At 50.2% G+C, this 16,745-nt stretch overlaps 1 protein-coding gene across 1 annotated transcript in view; it reads right to left on the reverse strand.

Annotated features, from left to right (window-relative positions):
• Window positions 1-16,745, reverse strand: part of TP53BP2 (tumor protein p53 binding protein 2) — a 55,038-nt gene that overhangs the window by 29,893 nt on the left and 8,400 nt on the right. The window contains exon 2 of the mRNA XM_080823958.1: window positions 2,749-2,896. Coding sequence (XP_080680084.1) covers window positions 2,749-2,896 — 148 coding nt within the window. The remainder of the gene's footprint in view (window positions 1-2,748; window positions 2,897-16,745) is intronic.

A 16,745-nucleotide genomic window follows, 5' to 3' on the forward strand; every position in this document is an offset into this window, starting at 1 on the left:
GGGAGGAAGGAAAATTCTTTCAAACTTAGAGCATTACATCACAGGAGAGTAGGTTTACAGCCTTGTGGGAAGGAAAGGATCCTTTTAAGTCACACAAACAGGCCTGGGATCCAGAAGAGTTTCTGTTTTTGAATGCCTACAAATCAAGAGGCAAATGCCAAAGGAAACAGGAGCAAAGACTGTGGAGAAACAATATTTTAAAAATGGAAATCCAGGGGTGCTGGGAGGGCTCAGGCAGAGGAGCATGAGACTTGAGCTCCAGGCCCACTCTGGGTGTGGAACTAACTTAAAATGTAAATAAATAAATAAATAAATATGGAAACCCTAATGGCCAATAAACAAATGAAAGAATGGGCAACCTCAGCTATCAGCTTAGCAAAAATCAAAATATTATCCTATCAATTGTTGACGGAAGATTCTTTCAGAAATAACTGGTAGGGGTGTGAGTGGCCAGCCTCTATGGAAGGCAATCTAGCACCACACATTAAATTTTCAAGTGTGTGAACCTTTAAGCAATTCCACTTCGTGGTATGTACTCCAGAGAAACAGTTGCTCAGATCAAGAGGCTCCTGAAAGGACTCTCACCACAGCATTTATATAAACAAAAGTAGTGGGACGCCTGGGGGTAGGGGGCCTCAGTTGGTTCAGGGTCCAACTCTTGGTTTCACCTCAGGTCATGATCTCAGGGTTATGAGATCGAATCTACGTTAGGCTCCACATTAGCTATGGAATCTGCCTAAGAGTCTCTCTCCCTCCTCCCCTCCCTCTCCCTGAGTGCGCTCTCTCACAAAAAAATTTTTAAAAAAAAGTAAAAACAAGATATGGATTTACACATACTAGTCTGAAAAACACCTCTAGAGTGCAAGGTAAAACAGTAAGTTGCAGGATATTGACATGTATGACACTATTTACAGAAAGGAAAAAAAAAACAGAAAGAGACAACACACAAAATTATTCCTATATTACTACAATTACAAATGAACAAGACAAGAGTATGAAAAGTTCCCTGCTACATTGAGCAGTTACACTGAGCGATCAGGGGATGGGCATGGGGGAGAGGTTTCCATTCTGTCCACATTATTTCCTCTTTTACAAAAAAAAAAAAACAAAAAAAACCCAAAAAACCCACATTCAGGCGCGGTCATTTCTTTCTTTCGTTCTTTTTTTTTTTTTTTTTTTACCAAAAGAGTGAGAAGAAAGGAACTCTTCTAAACATCATCCCATAGTAAGGGTTACCGGCCTCAAGTGAGCAAGACACAGAGAGGATAAGAACAGGTGGAATCAAGAGTTCCCAGGAGACACCGAGCCTTTCCCAAGAGAAGGACACTGCTTCCTCGCTCCCGAAAGGGGCTTTCCATCATCTCAGTAAAGCGCACAGCTCGGTGATCTGTGGAATGCAAGGAGGCAGCCAGAAGCGGCCGGCAGTGCATTCATTCAGTCATTCAAGAAGCACTGACAGAGCAGCGTCGGACGCCAGGCCCTCTCCCTGAGCCAGGAACACTGACACACGACACACGCAAGCCTCTCCTCTTAGGAAGTCTACTTTCTAACGCATGTGTTTGGGCTACAGGGAGTCAAGTGGCAAGAAACTAATGAACACACAAAACCTGGAGGATGAAATCAGGGTGGCTTCATGGCCACGGTAGCAGGATGCTCCAGGAGAGTCTCTGGGAGGACAGAACACTCCGGCTGAACTGCAGGCGACAACACCTGGAAAGCGACGCAGGCAGTGGGACAGGCTGGCACCAAGGGCCCTAAGGTGGGAAGGAGATTAGTTTCCTCAGGAACAGAAGGGAAGCTGCAGGCCAAGGAGAATGGTGCCCAATGACAGTGACACAAACTTCACAACCTCAAGGTCAGAAATTGAGATTTTTTTTCTCAGGAGAAGTGAAAGCCACGGAGGAGTGGAAAGTTGGACTATCACATTTTCATTTGAAAAGGATCATTTGGGTTTCTTTATGTGAATGGTCTAATCTAGTTCCTTTGTGAAGGGAAAAGAAGCAAGCAATTCAGGGAGTGAGCACAGGACCTTCCAGGACACCCAATTGTAAGAAAGCTGGCTGAAGATGACCAAGAGGCCTGGGAGGGAGGGAGTTTGGCTACAGGCAGGTATTACGAATGGTGTGGACCCAATTAACCCGGTATAACAGGTGCTGGGACCCCTGGACCCCTGGGAGAGAAAGAAGCAGTGGGACGTCACCCAGGCCATACAGGAACAAGGCAGAAATTATGGAAAATTACTCACACATCTACAAACTCCTGAGGGGCCGGAAAAAGACCAGGCTGTCCCATTTTAGAGCTCCAAAGAACTAGAGTGAGGGATTGATTTCAAAACCTAAAATAATGCCTATGATTTCACCACTGCCTTTCACCACCATGGTAACTCAAAACTGAAGAGCTTTCCCTAAAAACCTACAAAAACTGGGAGAGGGCAAAGCAATCAGGACGCCTCACGTTTCTAATTCAGTCAAGTCACAGTGCAGAGGAAACATTCCTCAAGCATTTCCCACCCCTGGCCCAGAAGCCCACCCTGCTGGACCACCTGCCTGTCCTTGACCTTGTGTACTGGGTGCGGCGTCTTCACTGTACTGCACAGAAGGACAAGAGCAGAAAGGCTGCCTACATCACAGCGAAGCCAGCAAGAGAACATCACACCCTGATGCACATGCGAGTCCCCGGCGTCCCCGCAGATAACACGCGTGCCGCCCACAGCCACATCTACACAGCAGTACCACCCGGGTCTCATACCAGAGCCACACCACACTTCGGCCAGATGACACTCGCTCTCGCCGGGCTCTTTGCACAGATCCACCACATCTCTGCACATCGTCTCGGGGGTCACGGGGACCTCGGTGAAGTGCTGCTCGCTGTCACTGAGGTACACGGTGAGAAACATCTGCCAACAGAGAGAGACAGAGAGAGAGACAGCCGCTGTCAGTGTCCACACTGTGCCTTTCACTCTTCAGTCCCCTTGGATCCCCTTCCCTGGCCCCTGTGCAGAGCAGTGAGGCGGTCTGGCCCCTCAGCGAGCGGTGCCCGCAGAGCCTCCAGGATCCTTGGGGTTGGGCAAACAAGTTCACACAAAAGACCCAACAAAGTCAGGCTCTGACGCTGTATTTGTTATTCATCTGCCAAATACTTACACGGTTCCTCGTAGGTGCCAGACCCACGCTCAAAACAGACCCTCCTACCAACGCTGGGAGATTCAGGGTAGCTGCGGGCACCCTTCTGTCCACACAGCCTCTTTGGTGGGAGACCTAAGAGCGTGCTTCTCTGACGGTGGATCTGGGAAACAGGACACACAGCCTGGAGGGGAATCTAGTATTCATACCATGCGCTTCAACCACCTACTGAAAAAATCGTACTTATAAGGCTAAAATGTTTTAATCAAATACCTACATTACAGTCTAAGTCTTCATCAACAAGGTGTTAGCCGAGCGACGGGCTGTCAGGCTAACACTCACCCAGCCTCGCAGAGAATATAAAGCAGCCAGCAGAAGATCTCCATCTCCAACCCACTAGCCACCTTTCTCCTTAGTAAACACAGACGTTGGCTCTTAAAAACACTGAGAGTAAAGAAAGCAAACTTTCACGCCGATAAACTATCCCCCCAAAATGTGAATTCCCAGTGCTGAAGAAACTGACCCAGCAAATAAACTGCAGATGGCAACCCACGAGCACCTCCTCCATGCAGGTCCACGTGTATCAGGATAAAACACACACAGCCTGAAAGCAATCCCCCTGGGAGCTCTGATCCTGCGAGAATAATTCTTTCTACAAAAGGAGAAGGCCAAGGCTTTGGTGGATCCACTCTGGACCAGCACACATTCTGTAACAGTGATTAATGGGCCGCCAACACTGGGAAAAGTTGGGGGTTTAAGGCCACAAAAGAGCAGAATGAGTAGGACCTGCACTGGGCTCAGGAGGACACGGGCCCACCCACAGCAGCGCGCCTCCCCCTGGGGCTCAGTCTTCCTCGCCCACCTCCAGGAAGCAGCACGAGGCTCTTCTCTGCAAAAACGCAGGGCCTGCTTATGGAGAGTGATGGATTCCAGCCAAGTGGTCAGGCCGGGTGCCGCAGGAGTGTGGTCGGGTGAGAGGAGGGGCCGGCAGGGGAGAACACCGCCCCACCCCAGGGTGAGCAGGCTCAGCACCAGGCACCTTGCAGCTCCTCCTTCACCCTCGACCACATTTCCTTAAGGTCACCGTGTCCTTCTTCCAGCCAAAGCTCTCAACTCACAGGAACCCATGCAACGCACTGAGTCACCTGGCCCATGAGAGCACACAGCAGGGAACCCAGAAAAATTAACACAGTGGATACTGGTGAAACAGCAAATAAAACATGGGAAAAAACCATACGGTTTCCCAGGATGAGCTGAGCAGCTTTCAAGCTAATCCTATGCGGTCCTTCCCCTCCCGACAAACTGTATTAATAAAGACACATCGTTCCAGGCTTCAACCAGAGAAGAAGGGAGCACTTTAAAACCACACATAAAGCCTAAAGCCTTGACAAAAATCACCTGGAAAAACATAAAAAAGATTGCGTACGCTCACAGACTTCCAGCCTGCCGCAGCTCCGACAAATCGTAGGGCACATTTCATGACACTCCGGAATTCCACAGCGGCTCTCTGAGCTCCCCACCCACCCAACACTGTCTGCGAAGTTGAACACTTCAAAACCAGGAAGTGTCTGTGCTGTACACAACAGACAAGTGTTTGTGGAACTGCAGGGATACCAAGCGCGCACGCAGCCCACACAGATCCTAGTACCCCCACCCCAACCCCCCAGAGCGGACGTGGGGCGGGGGGTACTAGGACCCGTGCGGGCTGCACAGGCAGCTCAGAAACTCACATCAACCCCAGACAAGCAGAGCCAGCACAACTCTCTCTTTACGTATGAAGAAATCGACTTGCTACTAAAATGACAGGGTTAATTCTGCTCTTCGGATCCATTCTCTACTCTTCAGGCTGTTTCTTACAGCAGGAAAATGTAAGGAAATGCTCTATGTAACCCCAACTTTAATAGGGATCTGGTCTTCTACTTTCTGGAAAACAACAGCTTCGTTTACTTAAAGGTATGATTACGAACAAGAATGATGAGAGATGTGTTCTGTTTAAGGTTACCTGTCCCCACAAACCCACAGCATTGCATGAACGGCAGGTGCATGAGCTGACCCGTTACCACCTCCCTCGTGTGAGGACTCACTCAGTGCTGACTGCAGGGCCCGTCCTCACGTGCTTGGGCCGGTGGTTGGTAGGCGGGTGGTGTGACATTGCTCAGGACTCCCGGGCAAGAGGTCTGGGCTCTGCCTCCAAATCTGTTAATTATTAGCCAGACCAACTTGGGGAAACCACGTCACCTCTCGGAGCCTCAGTTCCCATCTTCAAAGTTAAGAGTCTTGTGCTCCCAGCACTGCCACCGACTTCGGGGGTCAGCGTCAAAGCCAACCTTCCTACAACAGCCGGCACGCTACAGCCAGCGTTACAGCCAGCGTTTGGGCCGGAGCAAGGGCCTGAACAAAGGCAGTGAGAAAGGATGGGTTTTGTAGGAAAGAGGGGTCTGGTGACAAAATGGGGGAGAGAGCAGCGCTGTGTGTGAGCGGCGCAACTCGGGAGACAGGGTAAATTCAGGAGGAAAAGGAGGGCTGCTCTGCTTTGTGGCTGCGTCAGGCAGGGAGCTGGGGAGGGAGGGGGAGCTGGTCTGGCTTAGAGGACTCGTGACCTGCCCAAGCCAACACCTGCCACCACTGCCTCCCCAGGCCTCCTCTCCTAATCCCCTCCATCTCAGCCATCCTGCCGGCCAAGCCTGTACACCTGCCCTGCTCTGTCTGCAGCCGGCCTGACTGCTCCCCAGGCCTGCAGGTCTGCACCGCCTTCCCAGCGAGGGTCTCCCCGCTATCCTTGCCTAGATCCCGACACATGTGTGCACACGCACGTGCACACATGCATACCTCCCTGCTTTGGGCTCTCCTTGGCAAGGTCCCTCAGGTACCACACTTCGTATTCGGTTAACTTGGCTTTACCCTCCGTCGGCCCTTCTGGAATATCCGCAGTATGCAAGCTGGGGGTCTCTTTAGCCACATCCTTGGCCCCGCGGACCACGCGGCCCAGCACACGGCACACACACGGTAGGTGCTTGTTTGCAGACAAGCAGGTCCTGCATGTTACAGACTCCCCTCGGACTTGCTCTTACTCCAAGTCCGCCTCTGTGTGTGCAGAGGTGCAGCAGAGCACACAGCCGCCACTGGCCACTCCGATGGAACAGAGAGCTCGTGTCCTCCTGGTCCTCCCGCTGGCCCCAGCCAGCCATCCTCCTGCTTCCACACTTTCCCTTCATCTGGTACTGACAGGCCAGCTGCTCTACGGACTCGGTCCCACTGTGCAGGTTACCTTTACTGGACAGCTAACACAGCACACGGCCCAAAATTCAAAATGGGGGGGCCGTGTGGAGAGGGGACATGGGTGCCGCAGGCTTCTGCACAGGGCAGGGAGGGGAAAGGGGGGCAGAGTGCATCTGGAGCGGCAGCAAGGGGAAAGGATTAGAAGGGTGTCAGGTCACTGCTCCTCAAACTGGGGTGCAGACGGCTGGGCTCCATCCTCAGTCTCTGACTGAGTGGATCCGGGAAGGGGGCCGAGATGCTACATTTCTAACAAGCTCCCATGTGATGTGGATACCACTGGTCTGGAAGCCACTGTTCAAAGACCAGAGATAGGAATCTGGACTTTAATCGAAGAGCCCACTGGAGGCAAATGGTCAAGAGACAGAGACACTGGTGACTGCCACGGAGCTGGGGGAGTGACTGCTAACAGCTATGGGGTTTCTTTCGTCTGGGGCGATGAAAATGCTGGAGTGAGTGTGAGGGTTGCACAACCTTGTGGCAAGTCTAAAAACCACTGAACTACTGCATACTTCAGAATAGTGGTGTGTGAGTCATATCTCAATTTTTTAAAAAAAGAGGTCCTTGGAGGATTCCAAGCAGGGTAGTGAAGTGATGTCATCTAAAACACACTGTGGCCGCTGTGGGAGCAGATCCAGGGGTCGATGCACACGCCATCTGAGAGGACACGCAGCACCCGAGCTGGAGGGTGATGGCAGACGTAGGGAAACGACTGGATATGGATTTTTTGCGAAGGCAGAGCCAGAGACATGCTTGATGGACAGCAGGCGGATATGAAAGGCAGGGAGAGACTGGTGTGAACCTGATCTGCTGTCTTGGTGCCCCCCCCCACCCCCCACCCCCTGGTGAGTGACGCAGGGAGGTAAGGGGCCAGCCAGGGGAGCCTCCAGGGGAGCCTCCAAGGCAAATCGGAGGCATCTACCAGCCATCAGAAGGGACACGTTACACCAGGCAACCACGAGGTGCCTCCCCCACCCACACCACTGCTGGGTGGACGCCGCTACCACCTCTGGCCACAGTATTTATAACTGCTACTTCTCCCTCCTAGAAAATTATGAGTAAAACAAAGCAAAGGCATCCCAACTTTGAAATACACTTTTAAACCCATTTCATCCACTTTTTTTTTTAAGATTTTATTTATTTATTTGACAGAGAGAGATCACAAGTAGGCAGTGAGGCAGGCGGGGGTGGGGGGAGCAGATGTGGGGCTCGATCCCAGGACCTTGAGATGACCTGAGCCGAAGGCAGAGGCTTTAACCCGCTGGGCCACCCAGGGGCCCTGATTTCATCCACTTTTAAATGTATACATAAATATGTCCCCAAGTTATGAAAGTTAAATATCATTTACATTAATTTATCACTTATAATTTAAAATCTTTTAAGTTATAATCTGGCCACAATTATGGGCTTTAATGTGATAATTTATACCTATTTAAAATTTTATAGAAGTGAATCAGGGAGTTTCTTAGTAAATATCACTTCTCTTCTTCTTACTTGAAAGAGTAGCAAAAAAATAAAAACAAAAGAGGATCAAAAGAGAGGCTCAGCTAAACTAATCATCCTATTAACCTGAGAAAAAGCAGGTACATACATTCCTCACGTGGCCACCTTCCTTTTATCTCTGTTCACAAATCTGCTGTGCTCTGAAAGGATAAAGAAATTCTTAAAAAATGTAATTTGATGCCATAAAAAGTGAAATAAAAACAAGCTCAAGCTGTTTTTGCTTTGCTTTATTTTGTTTTAAGTTTTATTAGCATGTTGAAAAAAAATTTTTAAAAAGACATTTTAGCTGACTCTATCAACTAAGCCCAGCAGAGAACAATTTTAGCCTATAATTCACGAATTTTTTAAAGATAAAAAATAAAACTGTTAAATCTTAGGAGTTTCCAGCATCTGCTACCAAAACATCGTAGAAGGAAAAAGCACACATTTTCGAAAATGTGTTGGTTACCCACTGTTTAGTTACAGGACTGTTCACCACATCCTTTTCCACAAATGGGAAGATTGCACACACACACACAGGCATGTAGGCAATTCACACACAGAAAAAAGCCTGGAATTGTATTCGCCAAGTTAACAGTAGTGATGCCGGGGTGAGAAGATTATGAAGGGACTTTCTGGGAGCTCAGCCATGCTTAAGTTTTCTAGAATGATTATGTACCACACACACAAGAAAACTGATATTTTAAGGAGCCGATGATGAAATCAGTAAGATGAACACAGGGCACCACCGCCTCCCGGGGCCTTGCTGTGACACATACCGAAAGCATGCACCCCATCGTGCTTTTCTGGGGCCCCAGTGCTGCCTCAACTTTAGTCAGGGGCCACAAGAAACAAGCAGTCCAGAAACAGATCTTGGAAATTCAATACATTGGAACAGAACAGTATTTGGCCATCAAAAGGGCTGCAGTGCGGAGACACTACGACATGGATGAACCTTGACAGCATTGTACTGAGTGACAGAAGCCGGACACACATAGGACGCGACCCAAGGATTCAAGGGCATGGAGACAAAACGCCCATTAGCAGCTGCTGGGGGCTGGGGCTGGGGGGCGGGGGCTGGGGGCGGGGTTTCCATCTGGGGTGATGGAAATGTTCTGGAATTGGTGGGATAGTTACATAACCCCTTGAAGTTACTAAAAACCACTGCATCACACACTTCACAGGGTGAATTTCATGAAGCGTGAATTGTATCACTATTTAAAGGGCCTACTGGATGCTTTGTGTAAGATACAAAAGCTCTTTTTTCTTTTAAAGATTTTATTTTATTAATTTATTTGACAGAGAGTGAGAGCACAAGCTCAGAGACAAGGGAGAGGGAGAAGCAGGCTCCCCGCTGAGCAGGGAGCCGGATGGGGGATGCGATCCCAGGACTCTGAGATCATGACCAGAGCCGAAGGCAGATGCTTAACCAACTGAGCGACTCAGGAGCCCCAGTTAAAAATCTCTTAAGGGAGATGAAATGTACTTATGGAAAAACGGACAATTTACTACTAAAGTAAATGAATGAGACTGAAGGTAAAACGGAAATGCAGGGGTGCCCGAGTGGCTCAGTGGCTTAAGCCTCTGCCTTCGGCTCAGGTCATGATCTCAGGGTCCTGGGATTGAGCCTCGAATCGGGCTCTCTGCTCAGCGGGGAGCCTGCTTCTCCCTCTGTCTCTCTGCCTGCCCCTCTGCCTACTTGTGATCTCTGTCAAATAAATAAATAAAATATTTTTAAAAAAAAAGAAATTCAGAAATGAAAAAAACGCACATGATCAGAGACAGGCTGAGGTTTTAGCCCGGAGGCACGAATTAATGGAAAGCATAATAAAACAATAAAATAAAAGTAACCTTACTTCCAAATATGTCATCTTTTCCTGGCATGTAGATTTTAAAATACCATATTCCCAAGAATGCAGAGATTACTTCATCAGCTCCCTGGCCCAAAGGAAGCACACAAAAATGGGGCTCCCGAGGAGGCTGTCATGAGAGTCTTGCCTGTTCTCATGGACTCAAGCTCCGGGTATTTCCTGAGAACCTCGAGGTGAATTATCATTACCAGGAAGAACACAGCAACCATCAGGCCGAAGCCGCACGGCAGCCCTCACAGTCAGGACTAGGAAATGTGGAGGCACCTGAAAACGCATGCCATGGTGGGTGACAGAGTGACAGGGCAACAGAGTGACAGACCAGATGGCTCTTCTTCCCTTGGTACAGGTGAACACCCGCAACCCCTCCCAGGGCCAGAGACATGCTAACTTCCTGCCAACTTGTAAACCAGGAACTTCATTTTTTATAGCATGAGCCATAAAGAGAAGAGATTCCTCAAAACGCGATCAACTCTAAAGTACCCTTCAGAGCAGAGGAATAATAGGCGGCTCACAGGAGACAGAACACACCACAAAACCCAGGAGGAAGTGATTGTTTTAACTAAACTGAAACAACGAGGCACCACTTACAGCTCTTACATCAGCAATTTGATTAAAAGATCCAACGGAGATGAAACTGTAGGACACTGACTCATTTGGACACCATGGCACCACATAAACTGTAAAAATCCATTTGGAAAGTAAAACGGGTCGTGTCAAAAGCCACAGAATTAGGTCTACCTCATGACCTTACTTGTGGGGATTTATCCCAGAGAAACAGCTGAAAGGAAGAAACATTCTATATGCCACAAGATTTTCCCTATAGGCTTAGATCTCCGAAGAGTAACATGGAAAACGAAATACCTGGCAACATGGCAAAGTTGGAAAACCTCTACTGGAAGGGTTACAACCCAGCTGCCAACTCCCACAAATAATCTGGTGTTGGGCAAGTGGTGAGAGCAAGCCACGAAACAGCATCGTGTGACATTGTAGATCAGAACCATCTATTTTTTTTTAAGATTTTATTTATTTATTTATTTGACAGACAGATCACAAGTAGGCAGAGAGACAGGCGCGGGGGGGTGGGGGGGGGCAGGCTCACCACGGAGCAGAGAGCCCAAGGCAGGGCTCAATCCCAGGACCCTGAGATTATGACCTGAGCCGAAGACGGAGGCTTTAACCCACTGAGCCACCCAGGTGACCTGATCAGAACCATCTAAAACCACATACAGGTAAACTGGCTTGGAAAGAACATACGGGAGAGCGGGTACAGACGTCACTTTAAAACGTTCTCAATGTGAACATACTTTCAGGATAATCTCAGTTTCAAAGTACACTGACTACAGACCATGATCAAAGAATGTGGAAATACTCTACTGAACGTGGAAGCAGGGACGAGGAGGACTTCCAGGACTTCCGTCTGCCTGTTAAGCTGCTCGATGGGGGAGGAAAGGCTCGGAGAAGACAACACTCCGCAGGGGCCGGGCTCCCCGCCCCGCTCACCAGTGAGTAATGCCCAAGTCATGGCCCTTCCAGAATCCCCAAGTCACAGACAACCTTCATTTAAAAACAATGGGTCACAGATTTATTTTTAAGAGCTCCGTTTTAAGGGTGCCTGGGTGGCTCAGTGGGTTAAGCCTCTGCTTTTGGCTCAGGTCATAATCTCAGGGTCCTGGGATCGAGCCCCGCATCGGGCTCTCTGCTCAGCAGGGAGCCTGCTTCCCCCTCTCTCTCTTGCCTGCCTCTCTGCCTACTTGTGATCTCTGTCAAATAAATAAATAAAATATTTTTTAAAAAAAAAGGAATGTTAAAAAAAAAAGAAAGAGCTCCATTTTGGAGGACATGTATTCACTGTGACTATGATGTTATGCTCTTAACACAAGAGTGATTCATCTTCATGGAGGCATTATCTCAGATTAAAAGTGGTAAGTGTCTTCCAGGAGGAAATACAAAAAAAACAAAAAAATCCCACAAAAACTGGTTAGGGCATTTATGAGAAATTTACTTTGTATCAGAGGCTACAGTTTATTCCTTTGATTTACAAAACCATGTAAAAACAAACAAACAAAAAAAAAAACCATGTAAAGCTCCACAGAAAGAAAAAAGAACCGAGAGTCTAAGATCTCGTCGCAGAAAGGAAACAAGGCTTTGTGATAGCAGCTTCAGGGTTCTGACTCAGAAAACCTTCAATCCCTCGGGTTTACGGAGGAGAGAAAAGAACACAAGAGGGGAAAACATGTCCCTTAGAGGAAAAGGAACAATCTGTGAGAAGGGCAACACAAATCCTCCCCAAACCTTACAACTCTCAGGAACCCGGTGTCGGGAAGAAGCGACAAGACCAAGACCGGGGGTGAGACCAGGGAGGAGTCTGCATGGTTCCGAGTTCAGCACTCCCCAGTGCGGGGAGATATGCAAGCCATCACCTCCTTTTATCCTGGGCTTCACCCCACCCACCCAGAGCAACCCCTCCTTCAACTCGATCCCAGCGAACAGGGAAAGAATGAACAAACAAGGAACATCAGCCAAAGCTTCGTTCCACTGCTCAGGCGCACACAGCCCTTTGACCCAGCCGCGGCTGCTGAGTGCAGAAGGGCTAGAAACGACCAAAGGGCTAGAAACAACAAGCCAGTCATCCCCACCTCCTGGGATCTTCTGCCACGCCTCCTCACAGGTGGGCCTCTCCGTGGGCCAGCGCTCCGCCTGGTTCCCCAGCCTGCATGCCCTTCCCCGCTCCCCGGTGTCCCCATGGGTAGCCACAGGGGTCTCAGGGGAGCCTGGGGGGGCGGGGGCACACACCTCCCGGTGCTGCGTCCTGGCCCTCAGAGACCAGCCCGGCCTCGTGTCAGCTGTCAGGGCACCCTGGCTGCCCAGCCACGAGGACTCCGGCCTGGAGTTTCCTCTCAAGGCCACAGGAGACCATGAGTCACGCCTACCAGAGCTCTGGTCAGAGTCTGCGACATATAAACCCACCCAGACGCTAAGTGCGCTGCTTTTTATTACGGCATTGTTTACAATCAGTCCATCAGTTTCCATCGGCCACATCTGAGTTAAAGCAAAAGCATAAAATCATCACCAATGGATTTTTTTTTTTTTTTTACTCTTTTGGTCAGGACAGCAAGTTAGTGGAAGTTAGAAATCAACACCCCAGAAGTGTCAACAGCAAGCTGGACAGCACTGAAGAGGGAGTCCCCCAGGCACCCAGTATCATGCAGAGAACACGGTTATCCTCCAAGACCACCTCCATTCTAGAAAAAAATTATATGGCAAATACGAAGTGGCGACTTTGAGAGAAAAATCCTCTATGGAAAAATCGTGTTGTCTCAGAAAGCTGCCCGCTGCTCTCAGATGTCTGATCACATCCACACTAGGTGCCCGTGAGCCGACGGCACCGCCACCTCTGGGCCTCACAGGACTGGTGTCCTCCCGACAACTGTCCCTCGGGAGAAGCTCCTGGCTCTGTCCCCTCCCCACCCCAACTGCTTGTTGACCTAGACGTGCGTCCCACCTGCGCCTACTAGGATTTCCTAAGCACCTACTAGGCCAGCACAGGCGCGGCCCAGAAAGGCAAGGGAGGAGACTAAGATATGCGGCGGTTCCCAGAGACACATCTGGACAGAGGCTGAAGGAGCCACCTGGAAACTCTGGGGGAATACACCCCACAGAAAGGCCAAACACGGCAACGACCAGAAAGAAGGGGCAGTATACCAGGAACACAGGCAGGTGCAAATAAGGGCTGGTTGACCAGGGCCCCGCAGGTGGAGAGCAAGCAGGCTTTCCAGTTTCTAGTACAGTAGAGGTCACTAGAGGGGGTCTCAGAGTCTGGTTGCCAGATCAGTGGCATCAGCATTATTGGGGGACCTGTCAGAGCAGAAAGTCTCAGCTGCAGCAGCCCCCCTGGCAGAACTCCTGAATAGGAAGCCCTTGTGGTGGGCCCAGCACCCCACTACCCCACTAGTGAGAAGCACGAGCTTTAAGGGTTATGTGCCAGGGTGGGAGGACCCTGCTGTCAATGCTGTCAATACCGGGGCGCATAGTGACCCGCCCCGCACATGTTAACTGTCACCACACCAGGAGGTACCCCTGAAATGGGAACCATGCGGGAACACCACATACTTGCCGGCACTCGTATTTATCTTTGCATAATTCAACTTTCAGGGAACTTCATTTACATCATGTGTTGCACAATCACAACCTCAAATCAACAAATAAGAAACCTAAAAACGCACACTTTTCCTCACTCATCTCCCTGGTTTACCTCACCTGTTCCCTACACCCTGTCCCTTAGTGTCCACATCATCCCCATGCTTCTAGAATGATTCACAGACCCTCCAGCTGCCCCCAACCCCTCCTACATGTACACCCGTCCAGCCACAAGGAAACTTTCTCTTGGCTTCTCTAAACCACCCCCCCCCACACACAGTTGTTTATAGCCCTGTCTTATCTGCCTCACTGTGTATAAATTCCTTGAGGACAGAGGTGTTGACCCTGAAAGGCTTCCTCCACCCCCCAGGCTATCTCAGACTTCACACACACAGCAAGTTGACAGCACTTGCCCCGAGAAGTGACAGGCGGGGGCAGCTGCAGGGCCCAGGACAGTCAGTAGGAACAAGAGCAGGGTAAAGAGCAGGGGCCGAAGCTAATGTGCCGTGTAATTTCGAAGGGAGCTTTCCCAAACCAGACTGGGCTCAAAAAGAGAAACAAGGCATTCTGCTCAGAGTAACTGAAGAAATCTGTTCTCTCCTGTTCAACCACGCCCCGAAGCCCAACTTGGATCTCAAATTCCAATCACACGCAGCAGAGCAACTCCCGTTAGGCCATCTGCTTTCAGTATCTGCCGTAAACAAACACAGAGAGCAAAAAGGAACTAAACACAGTCTGTAAGTAGGTCAGTGCCAGCCCGACCCCCTCTCTCCGCTCATACTTCCTCCGCACTGAGCGTGGCTGCTTCGTGGGTGCAGGAACCACTGCATGGAAAGGCACTTTTTTATCCTCCATCTTGCTTTCCTCCACTAAACACACTATGTCTCAGACCCGCCCATGAGGCCATAAGATCAACCAATCCACTACCCCCAGGCCTCCCCCTTCTGCCTTGCATTTTGTAATCAAAGTGTTCCTACATTCTCAAAGAGTCCAGCTCTGGGAACTCTCTAAGAAAGCCCAAAAGCCAATCGTGGACATAACTGTAGGTGGGCGAGAACTACCCTCACCAAAGAGAATCTAAAGAAAGAACACTCAGGGGCACCTGGGTGGCCCAGTCGGTTGAGCAGACATCTGCCTTCAGTTCAGGTCATGATCCCAGGGTCTTAGGATCAAGTTCCACGTGGGGTTCCCTGCTCAGTGGGGAGTCTGCTTCTCCCTCTGCCCCTTCCCCTGCTCGTGTTCTCGCGTGCGCTCTCTCTCTCTCAAATAAATAAATATAATCTTAAAAAAAAATGAAGACCATTCATGCACTCCAGCAATATCAGGTCCCCACTGAGTGTCAAACAGTGTGCCAAGCCTCCCAGAGCTGGCGGGGCACCGCGGGTGGCAAACAGACGGGCCGCACGTGGGAGCCTCCTCGGAGAGGCACACACAAGGTCTGGGGAAAGCAGGAAGCAACCATTCCCTTTCAAGGAGCACCATGGACTGGAAATTGAAGGCTGAGTGAGACGAGCAGGAAGAGGAACATCCAGACTGGAAAACCTCACCCCGGGCAGAGGCCCAGCAGCGCACGAACACAGTGTCGCTGCGGTCCCAGAGCTGGCGCAGCCAGAGGGCAGGAGCAAGACTGGGCAAATACACAGGGACCAGTCAGTGCTCAATCCGTGGGGCACAGACGTGCTGCAGAAACTGTCAGGGTGCACACTTGGTGTCACCCACCCCCCCCCCACACACACACAGTTACGGCGAGGTCAGAGGGCGCAGGGCACGTCATGAACGGAAGCATGGAATAGAGGACAACCTGCGGTGAGCAGAAGGAACGCAGACGTCCGGCCCCACCAGCATTCCTCACGCAGATCCCCTGGGGGCACAGACAAGGCAGGAAGCACATCTTCTGGAACAGGTACACAATTCCAACAGCAGGCCAGAGAGTGGTGGCACGAGCAGATGCTGACTTGGGTGTTTTGTGTCTTTCTATCACTTGCACTGTGAGGCTCAGTATTTGGATGGTGAGGCTCAGAAAAACATGGGCAGGTACCCTTTACAGTTGAGGCAGCTCTAACCCTTATTTCCCAGATGGCTGGCTACTATGTATCTGTCAATAAAAGGAAGATATCTCTGATTTTAAAAAAACAATCGGTAAAGGGACTTTAGAGGTGAGCCTGTCAGAAGCTGCCAAGGCCATATAGTCATGGGGTCAAAAGGACAGTTGTTGTCAAACATTTTTAAGGTTAGGGCTTCCCTCAGAAACTGGACTTCCCGACTCGGTTTTAAAGAACCACAGTAACTGTGTGCTCCTCCCGAGCTCTTAAGAGCTCTGGGATTCTAGACAAAGTCTGGTTTCTCTCTAGACCCACAGGAGGGAGCCTGTGCAAGGGCGGCAATCCTCCCTGCTCCTGCCTGGTCTTACTCCCCACCCTGGGGAGGCACTGCTGCTTCTCTCACCCCAGGCCTTTCCCAGGGCACAAGAGCAGAGCACTGAAGCAGGTGACACACATGTCCATGGAGTTTCTGGAAATCAGTGAAGGGAAACCCCACCAGAGTGGATTCTGGATGCAGATGGGGAGGAGGAGCCGCACCACTCAAAGTAATCATGGACCCACCAGAAGAACCCTCCCTAGAGAAGGATCGCGAATTCCAGGCCCCCACAGGGAAAGGCTGGCACCACATCTCCTACAGGAAGTGAGCTCCCCGGCAGTGCGGACAGGGACGAACCACTGTCACCCCAAACTCCTATGTTTCTCCAGTGGACTTTGCTTCAGAACAACCCTCCCAACTTCCTCCTTCTTATCCACAAAACCACGTTCCTCTCCTTCGTGTACTGGACTTGCCTGTGGTCTTGCCATAGCTTGCGTGT

Source organism: Martes martes (genome assembly GCF_963455335.1).
Source record: "Martes martes genome assembly, chromosome: 15".
Lineage (NCBI taxonomy): Eukaryota > Metazoa > Chordata > Mammalia > Carnivora > Mustelidae > Martes > Martes martes.